Source organism: Tachypleus tridentatus, chromosome 7, assembly GCF_004210375.1.
Source record: "Tachypleus tridentatus isolate NWPU-2018 chromosome 7, ASM421037v1, whole genome shotgun sequence".
Lineage (NCBI taxonomy): Eukaryota > Metazoa > Arthropoda > Merostomata > Xiphosura > Limulidae > Tachypleus > Tachypleus tridentatus.
In genome coordinates this window covers 19,303,066-19,326,254 of record NC_134831.1, presented here as the reverse complement: position 1 = coordinate 19,326,254, position 23,189 = coordinate 19,303,066, and the positions used below count along the sequence as shown (strand labels likewise).

Here is a 23,189-nt window from a genome sequence, read left to right as displayed (position 1 = left end):
TATTATTAAGCATAGAAGCGCATAACTATTTGTATAAACCTTACCCGAATCGGCAGGTATGAGTGCCACAGGCATTCGAAAGTTGAAGTATACGCCACAGACGTGAATTTCCTCTTCCAGATATACTAGCTTCATCCTGTTCGGTGCCGTTCAACTTAAGTGCTTGTTCAAGGTCGTTTTCAATTTTGCTGCAAAATAAATGTATTTGATTAGCTTGTTATGATTTGCTTCTTAAATTTCGCGCAGATGCACTTTAGGGATCTATACAAGCCATTTCTAATTTAGAAGTGATATACTAGAGTGAAGGTAGCTAGCTAGTCATTACCATTCACAGTTAATTCTTGCGTTATCCTAAGGAAACACTGACTCAACGGGTGAAAAGGGTCGTATGTTCAATGATGCGACCTTAAGTAGGGAATCGAGAGCCCTATTCACCAAGTGCCAGATTTATTACAGCTTTTGACCCACCAGTTGCGAGACATTTCTCTTTATGACTAATACCCTTTTAGTTCTAAAGGTAATAATTAAAATTTTGGCTGTAAAAGTCATTATATGGTTACAACTTGTTTAATGAGACAATAGTAATTATGTATATTAACAAAGTCCAAGACGTACCATAAAATTAAGTTCAATACATAGAGAAATCCATTAACGTTCTTCCGAGTTTAAAAGTCTGTTTCTATTAATGGAAGGCTTAATATTTTTATAAAATAAAAAAAAACGATGTATTTATATACTCGCCGATTTGAGAATAACGAAAGAGTGCGAGATTTTACGACTACAATTTGATTATAAATTAATAAATTCTTTCAAGTGACTTAGTTTAGACCTAACTAAAATGTTTAACTTATGCTAATCCAATCTCTGGAATGTCTTCTATTAGTTTTAATGATAATAAAGTATGAACACATCCATTAAATTGGAAAAGCTTAAAAAGAAATTACATAACCTGAACATTTGTGTTAGAGCTTACACACGAAAGAATAATGTTTTTATAAAATACTTACGCTTGAACTTCCGATGAAACTTCCTGTTTTCTCCCAATAATTCCAATATTTTCCGGTTCATCGCATAGACATATCGGTGCATTAATATCACCGGATGAAGCAACCATCAGCATCCCAAAGAGGATAAAAATACAAATCTGGAGAAGGAAAAGGAATTGAAAGATGTGTGGTGGACCCATTTAATGAAATACGATATTTTAATATTGTTCACGGTCTATAAATGTGTCCTTCTATGTAAAGGATAGATGTCATAGGGTATGCAGTCTTTGTTCTACACATGCAGCATCTTATTTAAAAGAGAATTTGGAGTGAGAAATATCAAATACAAAATATTAATAACCGATTAATCAAAGTACACATAAACTTAATAAAAGGGTAAAATACATAAACAAACGATTACTTCTAGACATCTGTTTCATTGTGCTCCGCGACTTGAAAAAAATGTGCAAGGAATCTATAAATTAAGGGGAGGGTCTACGTTTTGGAAAGTGCTTGGTATGTCATTAGTGTATAACTACCATAATATTTTAGAAAACGCTGTTCCAGGTATTGTTGCTTAGTATAGCACGTTCATCGTTATTAAGCACAATGCTAGGCAAAGGGCTACGATTGCTCTGCCCGCCACGGGTATTAAAACCCGGTTTATAACATTATAAGTCCGCAGACATATCGCTCTGCCATGTGGAGAAGATATAGCATGTCACAAAAGTTATGGATTGAACACATGACTATACTTTATTAAATATCAACAATAAATATTTCCTCACCTTTTCCATGATATGATATTCAATTGCTCCTTTCTCTACAGCACTGTAAGCGCGTTTTACTTCAGAACTTGTTTGGTCCACCTATATATACATAGATACGTGAACATGTATGTGTGTGTGTGTGTGCGCGCGCGCGTAACTTGTTTGGACAATGAATAATGAATAATAATTTCCTTCGAAGAAAAACTTGTATCTAAGATTATAAGTTTATTCGCTCTTCTACTGAGACTTCTTGTCTTTGCTGTTCTCAGAAATTTATTCGTAACTAGCTGAACTTTCCTCTGGCGCTATGTTCCCCCCCCCCTCCGGGTTAGTTAAGATTGGGCATTCCCCAAGGTTTTCAAGTATCAGTGTCGAAACTTCTGAGAACGTGCTAGATCTTGTCATTTCAAATTTTAAAGGTATGTTTAGTGAAATATACTGCCGATTTCTAGTATAGTGACAAACACTACATATCTTGTTCCATTTTTATCTTCTGTGCAATTTATTTCTCAGTTTAATGACATATCAACTAAATTATATTTCTATTTAATGATTATCATGAATTTCTGAATAACTAATTCAGACTTCAGTTTATTTTAATTAGGTGGCGCAACAATACAATTAAGTATGATAACGAGATTGTCATGTGCATGAGCTTGGTGGGAATTCCCATGATGTTTATCTTATTAAAAATTACACTAAACAACTTTTTAGGAGCGTTATCATTAGTTACGTTTCAAAGTAGTTCATATGTTATAAGGTGAGTTATAAAACAAAAACTATTTACAAAGGTTAAATTTCATTGTTTCACCGAAACATTTTGTAATCAATTATGAATCATTTTTACGAGGTTTTAGTGAAATGAAACAAAATATACAATTCACAACGTTCGACGCCTAAATATATGTAGTAAATTCCCCACAATTTTTTATTATAGGAATAATATTGTTAGATTGCTTGTTTGTTATATAAATTTCACCCAAAGCTACACAAGGGCTATCTTTGCTAGCCGTCCCTATTTTAGGAGTGTAAGACTAGAGGGAAGGCAGGTAGTTATCACCAACCACCGCAAACTCTTGAACAACTCTTTTACGAACGAATAGTGGGATTGACCGTCACGTTATAACGCTCCCACGGCTGAAATGACGAGCATGTTTGGTATGAAAGGGACTCGAACCTGATAAACGTTAGAAATAACTCGTATTGCAGTTAAAGCTGTTGTTGTCGGAAAGCAACTCAATCGGCTATATACACTACTCTCTCTCTGGTACTGCGGTAGGTCTACGAATTTACAACACTGAAATAAGGGGTTTGATTCTCCTCGATGGACTCAGCAGATATCCTGATGTAACTTTGCTATAATAAAACACAAACAGTGCGGGAATTTGAACATTTTACGTTTGTTAACGTACCATTGACAAACTATTAAGAATTTCTATACGTTTATCAAGATATGATATTCTAAACCATCGTGTATTTATAGCATTTTGTGAATTCAAGTGTTAACCCTAATTTCTAGTTAAATTAAGGCACAAGTTACATAATATAAGGAGTTTTATACATTTGTAATAACAGATGGCAATCATCTGAGTGTATTGTTATTTTAGGGTTACTCTAATTGAATATTGGGACTTGGCTGTCACTTTTATAAAGCACTCATAAAGTGCCTTTCTGTAGCAATGGCACACGAATTCAGGATTCATGGATTCAAAGTGTAGCACCTAAACTATAGAATACACCCAACCCTTTTTCAAAATTAATTCAACATTTTTATAAGGTTATAGTCTTTCAAAATTGTTTCAGATTTTAATCTTGCATGTCAACACTGCGTCTTTAACCTTAAGATTGTTTGTTTAGATTTTGCGATCCCTGTTTTTTAAAGTAACAATTTTTAATAACCTTTTCTTTAGTTGTTATGTCCATAATGGACATAAATCCGAAAAAGTGCAGTGCTGTTCTATTTGAAACAGTTCAGTTCAGTGAAATACGTAGCTAATGTATGATGGTCTTTGAGACCTTTGAAAGGGTTTCATGGAAGCTGTATGAATATCACTTCCACAATGTTATCATTAATAGTGCTGCTGTATGTATGATGACTATGCTTCATGGTGATCAGTATACCACATATTATGTATATGTTTTAATATGTGTATAATTATTACAATATTGATCAAATATTCGCATTTCTTGTTATAAATAAGGTCATTATTAATAAGATATAATACAAATACAGTTAACGCTATCTAACAGAGATATGGATGTTTTATTAAACACCTGCATATATAGTTTGAATAACGAGACACGTTCTATGTACATCGTAAACAATTTATTAGACCAGTAAATAATTTTATCAGACACGTATAGAAAGATGTGTAATTAGTATTTCATCTATCACAACAAACATTTCCAAAACATACGTATTGACAAAGAATAACATTATATTATTATATATAGCGTCTGTGACCTTACATTAGTTACTATTAAATATTTAGTGCTTGTTTTGTCCTACTCGTACTGTAACCTTCGTAAAACCACACGGCGTGATGTCGATAAGGTTACTAATATAATCCAGCGTAATTTCATCCTAACTTGTCACTAGAAAGTGCTGAAACTCAGCTATGACAGGGCGTTTAGAATCGTCGTTAGTAATTTGTCGGTCCAGTTCGGTACAATGTTTCTCAATGGAATAAACCTCTGAACACTTTGCTGGCCATGATAATATTATAATATCCTCCTTATCGAAATAATCTTGTATGATATACACACCATTATCAATGGCATTGCTTTCCTGGAAAACAAAATTAATGCTAAACCTTTCCCTGGCATATGATACGAGTAGGAGGTGTCGTTGACGTTTCCCTGAAAGATGTGAAGAGCACTTTTTCCACCATGATAAATTGCTGCCCAAAAATGTACTGCACCACCCCCTGTGTGTTTCATGTGGGAGAGAATGTCTTTCCTCATCTGTTCTCCAAGTAAACGACGAACACAAATCCTACCACCAGCTTTAACAAGCCAGAGTCAGGATTCATCTGTAATGATGACATGTCACTAGTATACTAACTGCAAGTTGACCTGCTGCGTAAACCAATTATCGCGGTGACAGAAATCAATTCTTGATAATATTGGTTTGCAGGTAATTTTTCTAGAAAAATAGCTTTGTTTGGCCAGTTTCCTATTTACCGCTCTTCTGGATACCTGTCGTAAGATATTGCAATAGTTATTTTGACTTTGACCTGTTAATCTGATTAAAACACGGTCATCTCCTGCAGCAATTTTGCAATGATTACCAGCAGACTTTCCTGAAACAAAATTTCCTGTTGTATGATGACATTTCAGAATTATATATATAGTAAAATAAAAGGTATCCTGGTGTTCTGACAACAATTTCTTGCTCAATGCTATTTCTGGACAGTCGAGCAGTTTAATGCCCTATAACTCCGAACATGTGACGATGCATGATTTTACCTCAAGTGCACATAACTGTCTCAGCAAAAGATTGATCTGTTTCGAGAAATATTATACCAAGAGTACACCTTTATACAAAACAGGTGTATATATGTGTTTTAACGAAGAAATGCTCAAACAACTTATATATTCAATGTTTGTCCGATCAAAAGATGCCTTCTTTTTTGGACATCTAACCAATAACTACTCCATGGTTCTAGTAAATAACATAAATATTAAATAGTATGCAAACATTTTGTATATTTATACAATTACCTCTATGGAGAGTCTGTAACTAATGATTTGGAGTGATAACTGAATTATGTTGGAATGGTGCATGGAGTGGATTTTGTAACCGCATGAGATTTATACTAACCATGCATGTTCACCAAGATATACATACACATACAGGCAGCTTTTCAGTTTTTTAAGTTGTAAAGCCGTATATACAGATGGCGATATCTTTCATAAATGTATAAATATATATTCAATGCAAAAATTATACAATATTGTGTCAAAATATAATATATACGTACAAGTAAACATTTTTAATATTCCTTATAGTTGTTATGTTTCCGTTTATCCTACTCTTTTCCGCCGGGCCATAGTAAGGACGATTACACTTTTGACGTAGCTGGTAAGGTTTCCCCATAGCATGACACATTTTACACTCTACTACTTACAAAACCCGTTAATTAACAATTATGAATTTATTATACGAAAATCTTCACCCTTCCATTTCTAACGGAGTTTGTGTTGTTACATTCTTCGACCCTCTTTTCTTGTGACGATTCTAAAATCAGGTTGGCTATCACTTCTGCATAATGTATCTGAAACTAAATATGTTCTAGTTAATATTCGTAGCTACTAAAATTTTTACTTTATTTCTTCCTAAAATCGCTATCATTTTCGTCATCTCATGTTTGCACAATTCTTGCAACTTTCTCAGAGTCGGCTTCAAGGATGGCTTCTCTTTCTGCAGTATCTATAAAACTCGTAACCATGCAGTGTTGACTATAATTCGACATTTACCATCGGCTAGCATTACCGAGGTTGTCTATCTAACGCTCGAAACTGAGCCTGGTGCTACCTTTTAAACTATGGTTTAAAGATTTATGTTGTGAGAGACAGCCTAAACCTTTGTACAAACATTTAGTAGTAGAAAATATTCACATCTTGTCAGAAGCGTCGTTTGGGAAAGGGTAGAAACCCTATACAAAAACAAATGATACGTAGCATTTGTACTGTAACCCTATACATAAACAAATGATACGTAGTATCTGTACGGTAACCCTATACATAAACAAATGATACGTAGCATCTGTACGGTAACCCTTTACATAAATAAATAGTACGTGACATCAGCGCAGTTACAACAATAAGTTAATAACCGGTATCGTACATGTGACACTCCATATAAATATATATACATGTCCATGTAAATGTTAAATTGCATCCACAGCTTGAACACAGATAAAATATATATATATGGATGTATATGAGGCTCCATATTAACAACAGACTAAAACTATGGAGTATGAAAGGTTATACAACGTTGTTATTTTATAGGTAGTAAAATATGCTTTAGAACCGCCCTACCGTGGTTCATCGTATCTTATTTTGCTTAATTATAAAAGAAAGTGACACGGTATAAAAAGAAATACGAGAGATTCAAACTCATATAGAGATTCATGTAATGATGCAAAGCATTACTTCAACACATTTGCAATTCAGAAACGTTTGTTGCTATCACATAACAAATATTCTATTAGTTGCTGAAATGTGCATGTTCCAATGGTTAGTGGCCCGGAATGGCCAAGCCTGTTAAGGCGTTCGACTCGTAATCCGAGGGTCGTGGGCAGCATGTTAGGTAAACATGATAAAAATTTTGCTCGTCTGATCAGATGTGGAGGCGTTATAATGTTACGGTCAATCCCACTTTTTGTTGGTTACAATAAAAATGCATTTTTCATATATAATCGCATGGAATAAAACTCAGGTACTAATATCCTGAAACTGCTTTTTTTTTCTTTTTTGTAAAATACAAATTTTGTCTCTTTCTTCCAGTGGCGCTATAATTTTATTTTTGCTATGCATTATTTATAAACCAGTGATTAAAAATGCTGTTCACCATGAAATCCAGCTTATATTGTGTGTGTGTTCTTTTTTATAGGAAAACCACATCGGGCTATCTGCCGAGTCCACCGAGGGAATTGAGCCCCTGATTTTAGCCTTGTAAAACCGTAAACTTACTGCTCTACCAGCGGGGGATGCTTATATTGTTATTACTGACATGAAGAATTTCAGGGCAAGTCTACTGTTTTTGTGCCTGTAGATCAAGTCAGCTTATTTTAAGATTACTTGTGTAGCTCTGCTGTTATTTTAGGGTTTCAATAAATTCGTTCGGCTACATAATTTTATTTGTTTGCTATGTATCCTTTCGATATTTGGTTTTATTTATTTATCTTGGCACCATTTTCCGGTTCATATCTTCGGAGCTTTCGAAACAATCAGGAGTGCTCAGAAACTACTCAGTACTGCTTAAGAACCCATATTCTTGTTTCACTTGACTTCGCAACTTTGTCAGTGCTAAACTACTGCCCAATGCAAAAGCTTAGAAAAGGAGAAAACAAATCAACCCGTCGTCCGTAGTAAGAACAAGCCTTGTGCGTAATGTCTGTTCTATTAAATTCTCAGAAGATATTTAGTAATGAAAGTTACAACTGAACGTGTTACTTGTTCTTTGTAAACGATTAATTAGTTATTACCGATGTTGAGAGGCTCGGCATGGCCATGTGGTTAAGGCGTTCGACTCATAATCTTAGGGTCACGGGTTCGAATCCCCATCACACCAAACATGTTCGCCCTTTCAGCAGTAGGGGCGTTATAATGTTATGATCAATCCCTCTATTCGTTGGTAAAATAGTAGCTCAAGAGTTGAGGTGGGTGGTCATGACTAGCTGTCTTCCCTCTAGTCTTACACTGTTCAATTAGAAACGTCCAAAACATATAGCTTTTGTGTAGCTTTTTGCGAAATTCAAAACAAAGAAACAACACAAGATTAGTTTTACCTCTTCTTACCACAAGATCGACCACTAAGAAAACAAATAAACCTTTCAGAATTCTGATATTTTTCCGTTCACCGCTTCGACCGAATCAAAGAAACGAACCTCAGACTTTCATATGAGCTCTTTGTTTCATCTACAGTGTCACATTGTGGTCTTCATCTCTCAACAGGACTAGTTGTTTATGGCTTTTAATTAATGATGTCATTATTGGTCAGCGAACAAATATCACAACAACATAGTTTCAAAATTAAAATGAAGTTTATTTAGAGCTGGTTACTCTTGTTTAACCTGAACTTCATTTTGAAGGGTTAAAAGAATCTCTTTCATACATAATAGCATAAACCCGTTTTCAGTTTTACTAATTACTTTCAACGTACTGGAGGATGGAATCGCTTCACGTTCATTAAGTTGTTCGGTATGCATTATGTAAAAGAACTTCTTCAAAAACTATAAGACCTCAACCTTAAGAAAAGTAAAAATACCAAAAATATTCTTCATCTTCGACTAATATACCACTCATTGTTTAGGTTTGTTTGTTTTTCACGTATACAAAGGGTTTTCTGAAGTCCATGGCACTATGAGTTTAAAAAATTAAAAAGTCCAACATTCGCAGGCGATTCAAATGGTGTGAATTCGAACACCAGGAAAATCATGAAAACACACAAACAAATAACGAAAAAGTAAACTAAAACTCTTTATGTATTTGCTTGGGACCTACAATCTTTATGTCAAATCTCATGTTTGATGATTGACACATACATATAAATAATTAACGAAACACCCCAAATTGTGCTTTATTTGCTGAAAAATTGAGTAAAAAAAAAAACTTCCAAAATATATCTTTGTTTGAAACTTGTAAGAAAAATGTATTTGTACCAAATCCCATGTAAATTCATGGAAGTAGAGCAGATTAATTCTCATAAAAAACTAATGTCATGCTTTTTACGGCATCCTTACCAGTTTAATGACTAAAAAATAACTCTAATTGGACAAAATACGCCCTAGTAATTGACCAAAACACACAAAATTGTGCTTTTTTGTGAGCTCTGACCCCTCTATAAAAGAACTCAAATGCTTAAATCCAACTCTTTTTGTGTATGCCAAAGACTTGAGGGGCGTGGAGATTTATATTTGTGCCCAAAATATATATTTTGAGATTGTTTTACCGTTGTCTTAGTAAAATCCTTTTTTTGGCCTAAATTTAAAAAAAACAACCGTCTAGACATATTGAATCTGCCAAATTTCAAGTAGTGTTTGTTTGTTTTTGAATTTTGCACAAAGCTACACGAGGGCTATCTGCGCCAGCCGTCCCCAATTTAGCAGTGTAAGACTAAAGCCAAGGCAGCTAGTCATAATCGCCTATTGCCAACTTTTGGGCTACTCTTTTACTAACGAATAATTGGAATGACCGTAACTTGATAACGCTCTTACGGCTGAAAGGGCGAACGTGTTTTGGTGTGACGGGGATTCGAATCCGCGTCTCTCATATTACGAGTAGAGCGCTCTAACCACCTGGCGATGTCGGGCAGTTTCATTTGAATTCACTGAGAAATAAAGGAATGGAAGTCGATTAAAAAGTTGTTGTTTTTTTCGGAAAAAGAAGTAGAAAAAAGAGATAATGAAACAAATGATGAAAACGATTTACGTCAAATTATTCAACTTAGATAAAAATTATAACTGCTGGAGTTGTGTTAATTGTCATTTCTATGTACGGTTTCAGTCATTAAATATTGACACAAACTCCATTATAACCGCTTAATTAATAGTTTAAAATAGTATTGATCTGTCCGTAAGTTGTTTTTGCTAAGCTGTGAAATATTATTTTCTTGTTCGTTACATGCGCCCTAGTGGCACAGTGGTATGTCTGTGGACTTACACACTAAAAACCGTGTTTCGATACCCGTGGTGTGCAGAGTATAGATAGCCCATTGTGTAGCTTTGTGCTTAATTCAAAACAATCAATCTTCGTCTCGCCTTTACGCATTTTCAAATTTCCCATCTTACACATTATGTTGGGAAATGTTTCTTCTAGTGTATCGTCATTTAAATTTTCATTTTCAAATTTAATTGTTTGTGTTACAAACTTGCAATATTTAATTATTTTTGTTTATTTCTTTTTTCTTGCTGGAAATAAACTTTCGTTTCTGCTAATTTATATTTTGTTTTTTACTCGGAAAATTCCATTTAATTTAATATAATGTCGAGACTCGGGAGGTTACCTGTAAAAAGTTATATTTATCTTTTTAATACTTTCTATAAAACTGCACTCACACGACACATTATATATCTCTGTACCAAGGTTACAGAAAACACCCTACCCCATTTTTTGTCTCAGCTTTTAATCTGTAGGCGTATAATGCTGAGAATCTGGTTCTGATATCTGTGGTGGGCACATAAAAATAGCCATTGCGCATCTTTGCGCCTAAACAACAAAAAAAAGAAAGTCGTCATAAACCTGGCAGTTTGCCTAAATGTTTACGCCATACAAGAACAGGTTTTGGTTTGACCTACTGTTGCGTAACTTATTCTGAACTACCGAAAACCTAAATGATTCACAAGTACATGTACGACTGAAAACTAACGATCTTTACTTTAAAGAATGTAAGAGCTGTAAACGTTTTCTTGGTAAGTTAGCATAATTTTATGCAAAAGAAAAAACAAATAAAACACGAACATCTAAATACACGACAAATGTGTTTCAAAAATATTATTTCGCGTTTTATTGTATGCACAAAAGAAAACGAACTAAATGAACACAATGAAAATTACTTTCTTTTTGTTATTATTAAGCACAGAGATGCACAATGCGCTATCTATCATCACGACTATCAAATGCCGGTTTCTACTTTGCAGACACATCGCTGTGCATTTCTCCAAGATGCAACAAAAGCGAAATGAAAATGAAAATAAAAAGATATCTTCGAGCCACACATTAAGAAGAAAGTAAAAATATTGTCAAAGTAGCTGTGCAATATATATATGAAAACGACTTTGTGTTCCGGGCTATCTGCTGCGTCCACCGAGGAGAATCGAGCCCTTGAGCTTAAGATTGTTAATTCGAAGACTTACTGCTGTCCAACCTATACAAAGAAAACTGTGCTAAGGTTGTTTTTTGTTGTTCTTGTTATTTTACCGAGTTATATAAAGGAAACGCTGAAACTTTGTTCTGAGGTGATAGAAGGGAATCAGCTAGTCAACACCACCCAACGCCAACTCTTGGACAACTCTAATTGAATACTGGGACTTGGCTTTCACTTTTATAAAACACTCACGAATGAGGCACGATTTCAGGTCTGTCGGATTCAGTGTGCAGCAGGTTAAACCCCAGGCTACACCTGACCCTTGTTCAAAACAAATTTAACATTTGTCTTTCAAAATTGTTTAAGGTTTTCACTTTGCATCGATGTTTTCGTGAAGTCCGTATAAAGTTGTTGTTATTAAACACAAAACTACCTAATGGGCTAGTTCTTCTCTGCCCACCAAGACTATCGTAACCCAGTTTCTAGCAGCATAAGTTCGCAGATATACTGCTGTGCCTGCCACTGGGAAGTGGGGACGTATAAAATAATAGTGGATGCTGTTAACTAACTGCATTCCGTCCAGTCTTTTATTTAAGTTAGGGACGGTTAGCGCAGATAGCCCTGAAGTAGCTTTGCGTGAAATTGAAAACAAACAAACCATGCAAAGTACATAACTTTAACCCAAATCACAACAAACTGTAACCTTATTATGTATTTGTTCTCAAAGCAGAGGTTTTATTCATGTTATTGTGTTAATTATTTCTATTAATTTGAGTGTGACAAAATCTAGAATTTGTTTGTGTGTAAAAAAATTAAGAATCTCCTGAAAGGTTTTAAAAGATATCGTGAAGGTAACTGATGCTAATTAAACTCTTTAATTTAGTTACATTCTTCAACCTAAACCTATGATTTAAGCCAAGTTGACTGCGTTAGTTTATCTTCCATAGCACTATGCCCAGTCCTTTTATTGTTTTTGAAGATACGACGTTTAGCACGGTAGCATTAAATTCTGGTACTATATATAAATGCAACCTTTTGACTGTCGTTATAGTCTAGTGAAGTGGACGAGTTCGCATATCGAACAAATATCTAAGTTTGTCCTAGTTTTATGCCTTATAAATTATTTGGCCCGACATGACCAGGTGGTTGAGACATTCGACTCGTAATCTGAGGGTCGCAAGTTTGAATCCCCATCATACCAAACACGCTTACCCTTTCAGCCGTGGGGACGTTATAATGTGACCGTCAGACTGTACATTCTCTGGGACTCAGCACATGAAACAAAACAGAAACCCAACATACTAAGAAATCAAATAAACACAGCCATAAAACTATGCTCGCCATATAAAATTAACGATGAATTAAATAAAATAAAACAATACTTCATCAATATCAAAACGTTTCCTCCACAAACCGTAGAAAACATTATACACACATACCTAGACATAAAGCAAAATCAACTAACAAAAGTAAATATATCCCAGATTTAAAAAACACAAAAAGTCACCTTCACACATTTTCGACCACTATAAATGAAATAAACACAACATAACCAAAGAAAACACCCAAATACTAAATAAAGAAACAAACATAAACAAACGCAAAATTAAAGAAGCCTTATTTATACAACAACTGAAGCCCAAAATAAACCAATACAAAGGATCACCTTTATACGTATATTAATAAATATAATCAAACATCTAAGCACGCCCTCCACATTCCTAAACTGAATTACACAAACCCCTTCAAACATGTGGTCAGCTATCGGTCACTTACCTCTTTCTTTGTGAGCCTGACGATGACCGAAGAAGGTCGAAACGTTGTTTGCTCCTCTTTTGGAGTTTTCACCTCCATATCAGCCGTTTTTACATATATATTTTTCAAAACAAACCAATCTAAATCATTTACTATAACTAATTTCACACGAACACAAATCTTTATTTTTCAGTGCGTTCACTGATTATTTTTTCTTTCCTAAGGCTTGTTAAACAAACAAACAAACGAGGATGTAAAATTTTAGCACTAACTTGTTTGATGTACTAGTTTTGGTTTAAGCCTTAATTACTTTTCGAATATCTCTAGAGTTAATCACGTGAAAACGAAATGCGCCTACTGATTCTATTATTTTGCTAACTAAAAAGACAATATTTCAAATTTTATTTCACTTTGTAAATACCTTATGAAGCTGTTTATTTAAAGAGAAACGCGCTGGATAACTTTTGTGTTCTTAAGAACAATTAATGTGAGGATTATTTTATTTATTTTAAGCGGTCCAAATGTAAACCCCAAATAAATGGTTAATGAATACACTTATGGAATTGAAAGTTATTTGTGATTAACAGCGTGTTTTTATATACTTATACTACAAAAAGGGCGAGCATGTTTGGCGCGACTGGAATGCGAACACGCGACCCTCGGATTACGAGTCGCACGCCTTAACACGCTTCGCCATGCCGGACACGCTGGTTGGATGGAGCATGAACAGATGTAGCGACATGAACTGTAAAGAAGTTGTGAAACTCCAAAATTATTTATATATATATATATATATAATACTTTCATTGTCACGTTATATAAATCATTCTTTCAACTTTTCAACAAGTCATATTTCAGCTTTATTGAGCGGAGTGTGAGAATGTACGAACGCAAACATCAGTGGCAAAACTCGTCCAAGTGCCTCAGACAATAGTACACAACATAATAAAAAAGATTGTTGCCTGGGAAAAACAATGCCAATCACTCGTGTATAAACATCTTACCAAACATATTCATTCATTTATGGCATACCTCAAGCAGCTGAAGAATAACACAAATATTCACGCTATTGCATACGAGGACATACCAGTCAGGATGCCATACAAATTGCCTATGAACATCTTTTTGACCATACTGTTGATGCAGGCACTGGGAGACCATCGTCCTCGTATATTGTGTGACTTTGGAGTTTTCGTATGACGCAAATTTACGATGAAACCTTCAACTGAGAGTATGTTGCAGGACTATTGCCACAATGTACGCTGGTTGGATAGAGCATGAACAGATGTAGCGACATGAACTGTAAAGAAGTTGTGAAACTCCAAAATTATTTCTATATATATAATATTTTGATTTTCACGTTATATAAATTATTCTTTCAACTTAATGGGATGTTAATAGATATCAACTACTGCACGAAGTGGTGTTACCGCTTTTACAGCGGTATGTCTCCAGATTTACATCGCTAGAATCAGGGGTTCGATTCTCCTCGGTGGGCTGAGCAGATAGCCCTTTGTGACTTTGCTATAAGAAAAAAAAACACACACACACTACTGTACTGAATGGTGTTAACTATCATATTTTATTGTCAAATGATCAAATAAGGGATTTATTTTTCAACTTAAGACAACTGGTTTTTAGGTATTAAACCGTGCAGTTTGTTTCATTTCATATTTTATTGTAAGTTCTCATATAATAGATTTCTTTTTTTCTACTTATCATAAATTATTGTTAATTATCAAATCGTATATTTTGTTTTTTTTAATATTTTTATCTCGTAAGATAAAAAGTATTTTTTTTCAAAATATTAAAAGAAATTGTTGGATATCAAACAGACAGTTTTAATCTGATTAATATGATGTTTTCCGATTTATGAATCAATATAAAGATTATTCACCGCATTGTACATGTAAATATTGGATAACATTTTCAACTTGAGTACAAATTTATATTGGATATTATATTGTTTTTTGCTTTACATAACTAGAGCTTTCCTCACTAGTAGAGCAGTAACTCTATGGATTTACATCACTAAAATCAGGGGATCTATTCCCCTCGGTGGACTCAGCAGATAGCCCGATGTTAGCTTTGGTGTAAGAAAATACATACAAACATAACTAGATAAGTAAGTCATGAACCTTAATCTCTGAAATATTATGAGTTATAGCTTATTGTATATATTCATTTCTCTATATTCTTTCACATCACATTTAGTATTTACCATTTCAGCCAATAACAAATAAATGAACTTAAAATTGTTTAATTTCGAAATTCAAGGGAGGTCCAGTCCCATCTATACTTTGATCAACGAGTGTTCTTCTGTTATACTAGCTTCGGAGAATTCCACTCCTCCTCAGTAACCCTGAACACAAGTTAAACAAACAGGGATAAGTTGGCGTTATTAGTGGCCAATGAACCGTTTTTCTTCACTTCACCTATCCAGCGTATAGGTATCCTGATATTGGATACTAAGCACGTTCACACCACCAACATTTTTTATCTCAAACTGGCTATATAAAAAAATGACTGATGTTCCTAGAACTGTTGTTATTGAATATATAATAAAGGAGTCAAGTTGTTTATTTCAAATGTTTCTAATTATTTTTATTATGAAAAAATGCAGATGCTCCCCCAGTGGCACAGCGGAATGTCTGTGAATTTACACCGCTAGAAACTGGGTTTTGATACCCGCGGCGGGCAAAGCACAGATAGTCCCTTGTGTAGCTTTGTGCTATTCAAACCAATCAGTAAACCTAACGCATCTAACTGATTATGAAGTAGAAAAATGTAATAACCTTAACATGCATTCTGCAGGCGACAGTTTCTGTTAACCTGAAGATGATCTAGGAAGGTCGAAACGTTGTTCTGCACTTTATTTTAATAAAGTTTCAATCCCCATGCCACCCGTCTTGAGAACACATTTTTATTAATAAATATATCCAATATCTTAGCACGCCCTCTACATTCCTACACTCAATTACATAACCACCTTCAAACATGTGATCAGCTATCGTCATTAACCCTTTCTTACGATGACCGAAGAAAGTCGAAACGTTCTTCGCTCATCTACATAGTGCATTCATAACGCATGCCAGCCGTTTTTACACATATAATTTTCTATTGGGTTTTTCAGTCATCACAGAATGCATTTTTACTTTAACGAACTTTCTGGTTGTCAGAAATTTAACAATTTATTCGCATTTCATTTCAAACAGTGGATTAGCAATTTCAGGTACATGTGCTACTCCAAACAAACAAAACGTTTGTTATTTTGTTATCGTACTAACACGGGATTAGAGGCTGTATGACATCTTTTGAATATATTGTTGAAAACTTATTCACGAATTTTATCTTTCTCAAAAAGAGAGATATTTAATGTTTTATGTCATAAAATAACAATTAGCAACCTAATTCAAGTCTGAATTTCAGTGAATCTCTTTGAGGAGAAAGAGACAAGACCCTGGGTCAGGCATGACCAAGTGGTTACGGCGCATGACTCATAATCTGAGGATCACGTAGGAACTCTGAGAAATAGACAATTAACTGTTTGCCGGTAATAACGCATTTAATTGCGTTTATGTTTCTAACACGCTATTAAGTTTAACATAATTAAAAGTGTTTTGCTCCTGATTTTCGTTTGTATCCAATGTTTGGTGCATCCCGTTGCAGTGTCCAGTAGTAGTCATCAAGCATTGACGGATTCGAGTTGCCCTGACATCGTTTTTCCATTGTAACAATGTCCTGGTGAAACCTTTCACCGTGTTCGTCACTTTCAGCACAGAGATTTGTGGGGAAAAAGTCCAAATGTGAATGGAGGAAATGAATTTTGAGTGACATGTTGCACTTCATTGTTTTGTATGCTTTGAGATGTAATGTGGGGCTCTGTAATTGCCAAGAAAATTGTCAACAACGTCTCTGAAGGCTTTCCAGGCAATTTTTTCTGGCCCAACTAATAGATCTTCGAACCGCTTGTCACTCATAACATATCTGATCTGAAGGCCAACAAAAATGCCCTCTTTGATCTTGGCCTCAGATATTCTTGGGATCATCGTTCTTAAATAACAAAAACCTTCGTCGTCTTTGTTCATTGCTTTCACGAAATTCTTCATAAGTCCCAATTTTATGTGAAGAGAAGGCTAAACAATATTTGCCGGGTCGACAAACGGTTCATGTGCCATATTTTGTTTTACTGGAACTAACGTTTTACGGAGTGGCCAGCTCTGTCTTTGGCACGACTGTCCCATTCACAGATGAAACAACAGTACGTTGTATAGCCGAGCTGCAGTCCCAGTAACAGAGCAACGACTTTCAGATCTCTACAGATATTCCAGTTGTACTTGCTGTACTGGATGTGCTTCAGCAACATTTCCATGTTCTCGTAAGTTTCTTTCATGTGTGCTGCACAGCCAATAGGTATTAAAAGGTGCACGTTTTAATTGTGTAACAGAACAGCTTTGAGGCTTAACATTGATGAATCAATAAAGAGATGCCACTCTTGCAGGTCATGGTCACAACCCAAAGTAGAGAACAATCCTTCGATGTCAACACAGAAACAGAGACTGTCAACTTGTGCAAAGAATTTTGTTATATCATCTTGGCGGCTTCGAAAAAACAGAAATTTTCGTACCTAATGACAGCGAACGCCATTCCTGCAGTCTCGCACCCAACAATTCCGCTTTTCTTTTGACAGACCCAAATCTCTGATTAGATCGTTTAATTCTGACTGTGTTATGAGATGTGGATCGCCTGGGGAGAACGGTTCAAAATCTGGATCAATGTCACTGCCAGTTCCCTGCATTGCAGTTTCTTTATTTACTTCGTCTAAGGTCCATTCCTCTGGTTGTTTCGGAATTGAAAGACTGTTGTCATGTTGCATGAGTCTCATTGCTGTAAGCAGATCAGGGTATTCAACTGACTTCTTGTTTTTCGCAAAGAAACCAGACACATTAGTCAAACAGAAGTAACAGTCCGTCACATGGTCTTTCTGTTCTCGCCATATCATCTGGACAGCAAACGGAAAGATGAAACATGTTGCACAACAAATGGGAGGTGCCCATTCCTGGTCTTGAGCACCAATTTTAGAGCCGAAGTACAAATGATATGGTTTCTTCAAAGGAGCAGTGATTGAGCGTCTCTGATGAACAAGCGTATACTCGCCACAAATATAGCAGAATGTATCGCGGCTGTGACGACATTGACCGACACCAATCGTCCTGTAAAACGTTTATAACATCTAACTTACTTGTTACAGTGCTACTGAGGCAATGTTATATTCTGAAACAATACGTACACACTATAAGGTCTATATTAATCCAATGAGCAGTATCTGTGTATGCAAGCCACTTTTATAGCCTCCTGAGACAGTGTGAAGCTGGCTCCGGGTGCCAAGACATTCCCGAGCTGCATACTTTCACAGAATAGCTTCCAACCTGGCCTGATTTCATGCCTGGACATGCCCAGACTGCACAAAATATTGTTCATAGGTCTCTTACACAGACGAAAATTGTTGGACACAAATACAAGAAAAAATATGACAAAACTGAAGATTTTTGAAGAAACGGTACGTGATGGGCAAATTTTGATGTGATTTTCGTGATCAACAGCCAAAAATCTATAAGGAACACCCAACAGTGTTCAAGAAGCAAAAACTTTGTTGTGCAGTGTAGTTCTCATATAACTTTGCGCGAATATTTAAAACAAAGAAACATGTACGAAACCTAATAATAAATAGAAAAATATCTTCACATTTAACAAAAAAAATCAAAATAAATAAAGCTTTCCTAATTGCCATAATAATAATGATAACAACACTTCTGATAATTTATTTCCCTGCTGCTTCAGGTCTTGTGTTTACAAATTATTGACCAGATTTTTAAGTATTCTCGAACCCTTGACCATAACGATTACAGATGATAGAAAGAGAATATTGTTGCTGAATTTATTCCGGTGTTCTAATCACTCAAATAACATTTTATTCCAAATTGTCAACAGATTTTTTGACAAAAAAAGAACATGTTTTCACAACGTAGTCTTAATCTGTCACATTAACGACAGATCGTTACTGTTTCATTTAAAGTTTTCTATATTATATATTTGTGTTGTTAATATTTTTCAAATATGTTACAAGTAGATTATGGGGCGCCACCTCGCGGGACGATACTCGCCCTCCCAGCCGTGGGGTGTATAATGTGACGGTCAATCCCACTATTCGTTGGTAAAAGAGTAGCCCAAAACAGAGCGCCAAATGTTTCGAAGGTGTGTTGCAAGTAACAACAGAAAGTGGTTGTACCTTATTTCCTGGCTGCTTTTATATTTTTTAGTTGTATTTAAAACCTGGGAGAATCAGGTGCTATCTTGACCTCTTCCCTCAGTAGCTATATCGAAGTCCTGTACGAAGTTTCTATAAAATTAGTGCTGCATCCTAGTGGTTTAGTAATAAGTCAAAATACTTAAGCCACTAGATATGTGGTTTACATACTCGCAAATGAAACAGCAAAGAGAGCCTGTTGTTTAGTTTTAAATTAAACACTAAACAAGAAGTCAGACCTTCGACCTATTGTTATTACTTTTTTGGAAAGAAGTGATATCACATGGTTCTAGTAACAAGAGTCAGATTTATAAAAAAGACAAAACATTCTGATGTGATAGACTACTATTTTCAGTGTGTGTTTTTCTCATAGTAACTCCATCGAACTATTCACTAAGCCCACAGTCGAGAATCGAACCGCTGATTTTAGCGTTGAAAATCGGAAGACTTACGGCTGTACAAGCGGGGAACTAATATTTTAAATTATTTGTGATGGTGTAATCATATATATTGCGTGCCTTGTGAGTTGAGCATTGATTATTTTGTAATTGTGCATGCACGTTTCTTCTGACTGAGGTACACAGGTAGATTGACTGATTTGTACGTTCATTATTTTCTAATTGTGCATGCGTGTTTGTTCTGACTGATATACACAGCTAGGTCGACTGATTTGAACGTTGATTATGATGTAATTGTGCATGCACGCTTGTCCTGACTAAGATACACAGCTAGGTCGACTGATTTGAACGTTGGTTATTTTCTGTTTGTGCATGCGCGCTTCTTATGAATGAGACACACAACTTGATCTATGAAAATAAATCTTTTCTGTCGTCTTCGAACAAGAAATTGATGGGGCGTTCACAGGTACAGAAAAAAAACTTCTCAAGAGAACACTAAGGGCACATGAAATGTCAAAGAGATTTTGGATTTAGACATATACTACCATTGTTTTAAGAAGTGTTTTCTGATGTGAAAATGAGATGTTTGTCACATTCTTTAAAATCCAATAATGCTGGGGAAAATAGCATCTACATGCTGTTGAAGAGATTGATATAATCGGATATAATTATTCTTAAGAAATCGTTTTTCTTAACATTGTTGCTAGTTTACCATATTCTTTAGAAAAAGATATCTAAATCGCTCTTTCTCTCTTAGGTTTGGATATGATATGTACCCTTGAGGGTCAGGAGCTCTTTGACCTCTTTCTCCTTCCTTTACTTGTGTAGTTATGCAGTGCTTGATGGTGTTAGTTACTGTGTTTTGGGTCAGAGTGGGCTGAATCACTCCAACCCTTTTCGGGGCATATATAGATATTCTTTTTCCCTATCAGTTAGATGTCTAGTTTGTTGGTGTCCCTTATATATATATATATATATATATTTGTTTATTAATTTTTATTTGTTTTTCTATTATATATATATATATATATTTCATGAATTTATTTTATGTTTAAAATACAGCCATGTGAAAAAGTTAGGACACCCTATGAAAGCCTGAGTATTTTTGTAACATTTTCGGATATATAGATATTTAATCTCAATTTTAACAATACCGAGAGATTATAGGAACATAACTAAACAATTAAAACTGAAGAAAAGACTTTTCAAGATCTTCTGTAAATGTAATTCTACAAAAATGCATATTATAACTGAGAAAAAAGATAGGCCACTTCCACATTTATTCCCACTTAAAATGGCTCAACTCACATACAGGTGCATCACACCATGTGCACATGATTAGAAGATCGTTTCTCAGCATTTTGAATGAGGCTTGCCCTATTTAAACCTCAGACATTTAGTTTGGTGTGCTCCTGATTGTTGAATTAAAAGTGAACAGCATGGTGAGATCAAAAAAACTATCTGAGACCTTCAGAAAGAAAATTGTAGCAGCTTATGAGTCTGGTAAGGAATTTAAAAAGATCCCAAAAGATTTTGAAATCAGCCATTCTACTGTCCGGAAAATAGTCAACAAGTGGAGGGCTTTCAAAACAACTGCCAACATGCCTAGGCACTTTTCCAGACTGCCACATCATTAGCGCACTGTGAGGAGAATCCATGATTAGGATCCTTCAATAACATATTGTTTACATACATGATGAAGAGTATAGGGCTAATAACCCCTCCCTGAGGGACACCAGCTTGTGGAGTAAAGTACTCAGAAAACGTACCCTCTACATTTACTCTACATATTCTATTTTCCAAAAAGTTAGATAACCAGAGAATAATTCCACGTGGTAGTCCCATTTCATTCATACGGAACCTTAGACCATTGTACCATACAGTGTCAAATGTGTTTTTTAATGTCAAGAAAGCAGGCGGCAGTGCATTGTTTTTTGTTAAAGCTATCTATCATTTCTTCTAGTAGAGTGACTAATTGGTCAGTTGTTTGTATAAATTTCCTGAATCCATTTTGTTCTTCTGGTAATTTTGATGTTATCTGCAAGAATGTGAAGAGTCTCTTATTGATTATTCTCTCAAAAATTTTGCTTACACATCAGGTCAGCTATTGGTCAGTAGCTATAATGTTTATTTGCTGGCTTTTCTTCGTTATGAAATATTAATATATTAGCAAGCTTCCCAGAAGCTGGTATGTATCCTGAGGATAGAGATAAGTTAAAAAGTGCTTTTAGGTGGTCAAACACTTTCGGAGTGCCCTTTTTTAGAAAAATGGCCTGTATTTCATCTTCACCCGAAGATTTGTTTTGTGTTTTTTTATTGTTTCAAGAAGTTCATGTATGAATATTTCTTTCGTTAGGATCGTGTCTTCTTAGTTTGTGATGTGTCTTGTGTTTGTCTCAGATACACTTGTTGGGAAAATTGGTTCAAGTTGTTCTTTATTGTTTAGAATATAGTTTGTGACTTTGTTGTAAAAATAAGTATTCATATCTGGATCAGTATATGTTTTAAATGTATTCTGTAATTGGTCTTTGAAAGTTTCGGCTTTTCCTTTATTTGTGTGTGCTATTGTATTATTGTATATAAGTGCAGGATATTTCTTTATGGCTGAATTGTCGTTGGTGAGTCGTTTAAGGTGGGTCCAGAACTTTCTCGGGTCAGTTTTGAGCACAAATTATTCCATTTATCTTGTCTTCGTAATTTTTTATGCTCTGATATGATTTATTATCTTGTTTATTTGTGTTTTAGTTTTTCTGTCTCTTGTTATCATGAACTGTCTTATTAATTGGCTTCGTTTTTTTATTAGGGCTACTATTTGGGTATTTGGTTTCCATGCGTTATTTGTTGTTTTATGGTGTTGTTTTGGTATTGTTTTATTGGCAGCTTTTTGAAAGCACTCCGTTATTGTTTGACAGTAGTTATCCAATTCAATATGGTTTTTTTACTTCTTCTATAACGTTAGTAGGAAATTGATTGTCTAATTCCTGTTTATAGTTTTACCAATTTGTTTTACTATAATCAAAATTTTCTTTTCTGTAGGTTTTATATTTATTTGGGGACGAGATCGAAGACACAATATATTGGTAAATGGCCATTATCAACATCTTTTCCCACCTGAAATTTTATTAGCTTTTGGTTCATATTGTATGTGCTGAGACACAGATCTAGTATGTCACTGGTGTTAGTGGCATATGTTGTGTGTGTAGAGATGGCATCATTTAGTAGGGCTATACTGTTATCATCTATAAACTGTAAGAGACTTCTTCCATTGTTGTTTGTGTACTTGCTTCTAAAGTTAACATTTTTAATGTGTCAGATCTCTAATAACTACAGAGCTATGATTGTGGGAAGAGATGTTGTTGAGTAATGCTATGTCTAGTTGCTTATGTGGGAGCAGTATATTCCTGCTATTGTCACTTTTGTTTTATTTATATCCATTTT

At 34.9% G+C, this 23,189-nt stretch overlaps 1 protein-coding gene across 5 annotated transcripts in view; it reads right to left on the bottom strand.

Moving 5' to 3' along the window:
- The window catches only part of LOC143255242 (coagulogen-like), a 115,677-nt gene that overhangs the window by 2,909 nt on the left and 89,579 nt on the right, over window positions 1-23,189 (bottom strand). For 3 of the 5 annotated variants that reach the window (XM_076510589.1, XM_076510587.1, XM_076510591.1), the window contains exons 2-4: window positions 1,775-1,793; window positions 1,008-1,144; window positions 45-188 (exon numbers count right to left, since the gene is read on the bottom strand). In XM_076510589.1, the coding sequence (XP_076366704.1) occupies window positions 45-188; window positions 1,008-1,144; window positions 1,775-1,783 (290 nt within the window). In that variant the 5' untranslated portion in view covers window positions 1,784-1,793. Of the gene's footprint in view, window positions 1-44; window positions 189-1,007; window positions 1,145-1,774; window positions 1,928-3,206; window positions 3,213-23,189 lie in introns of those variants that run through there. The other 2 variants (XM_076510590.1, XM_076510586.1) reach the window with 2 other exon arrangements.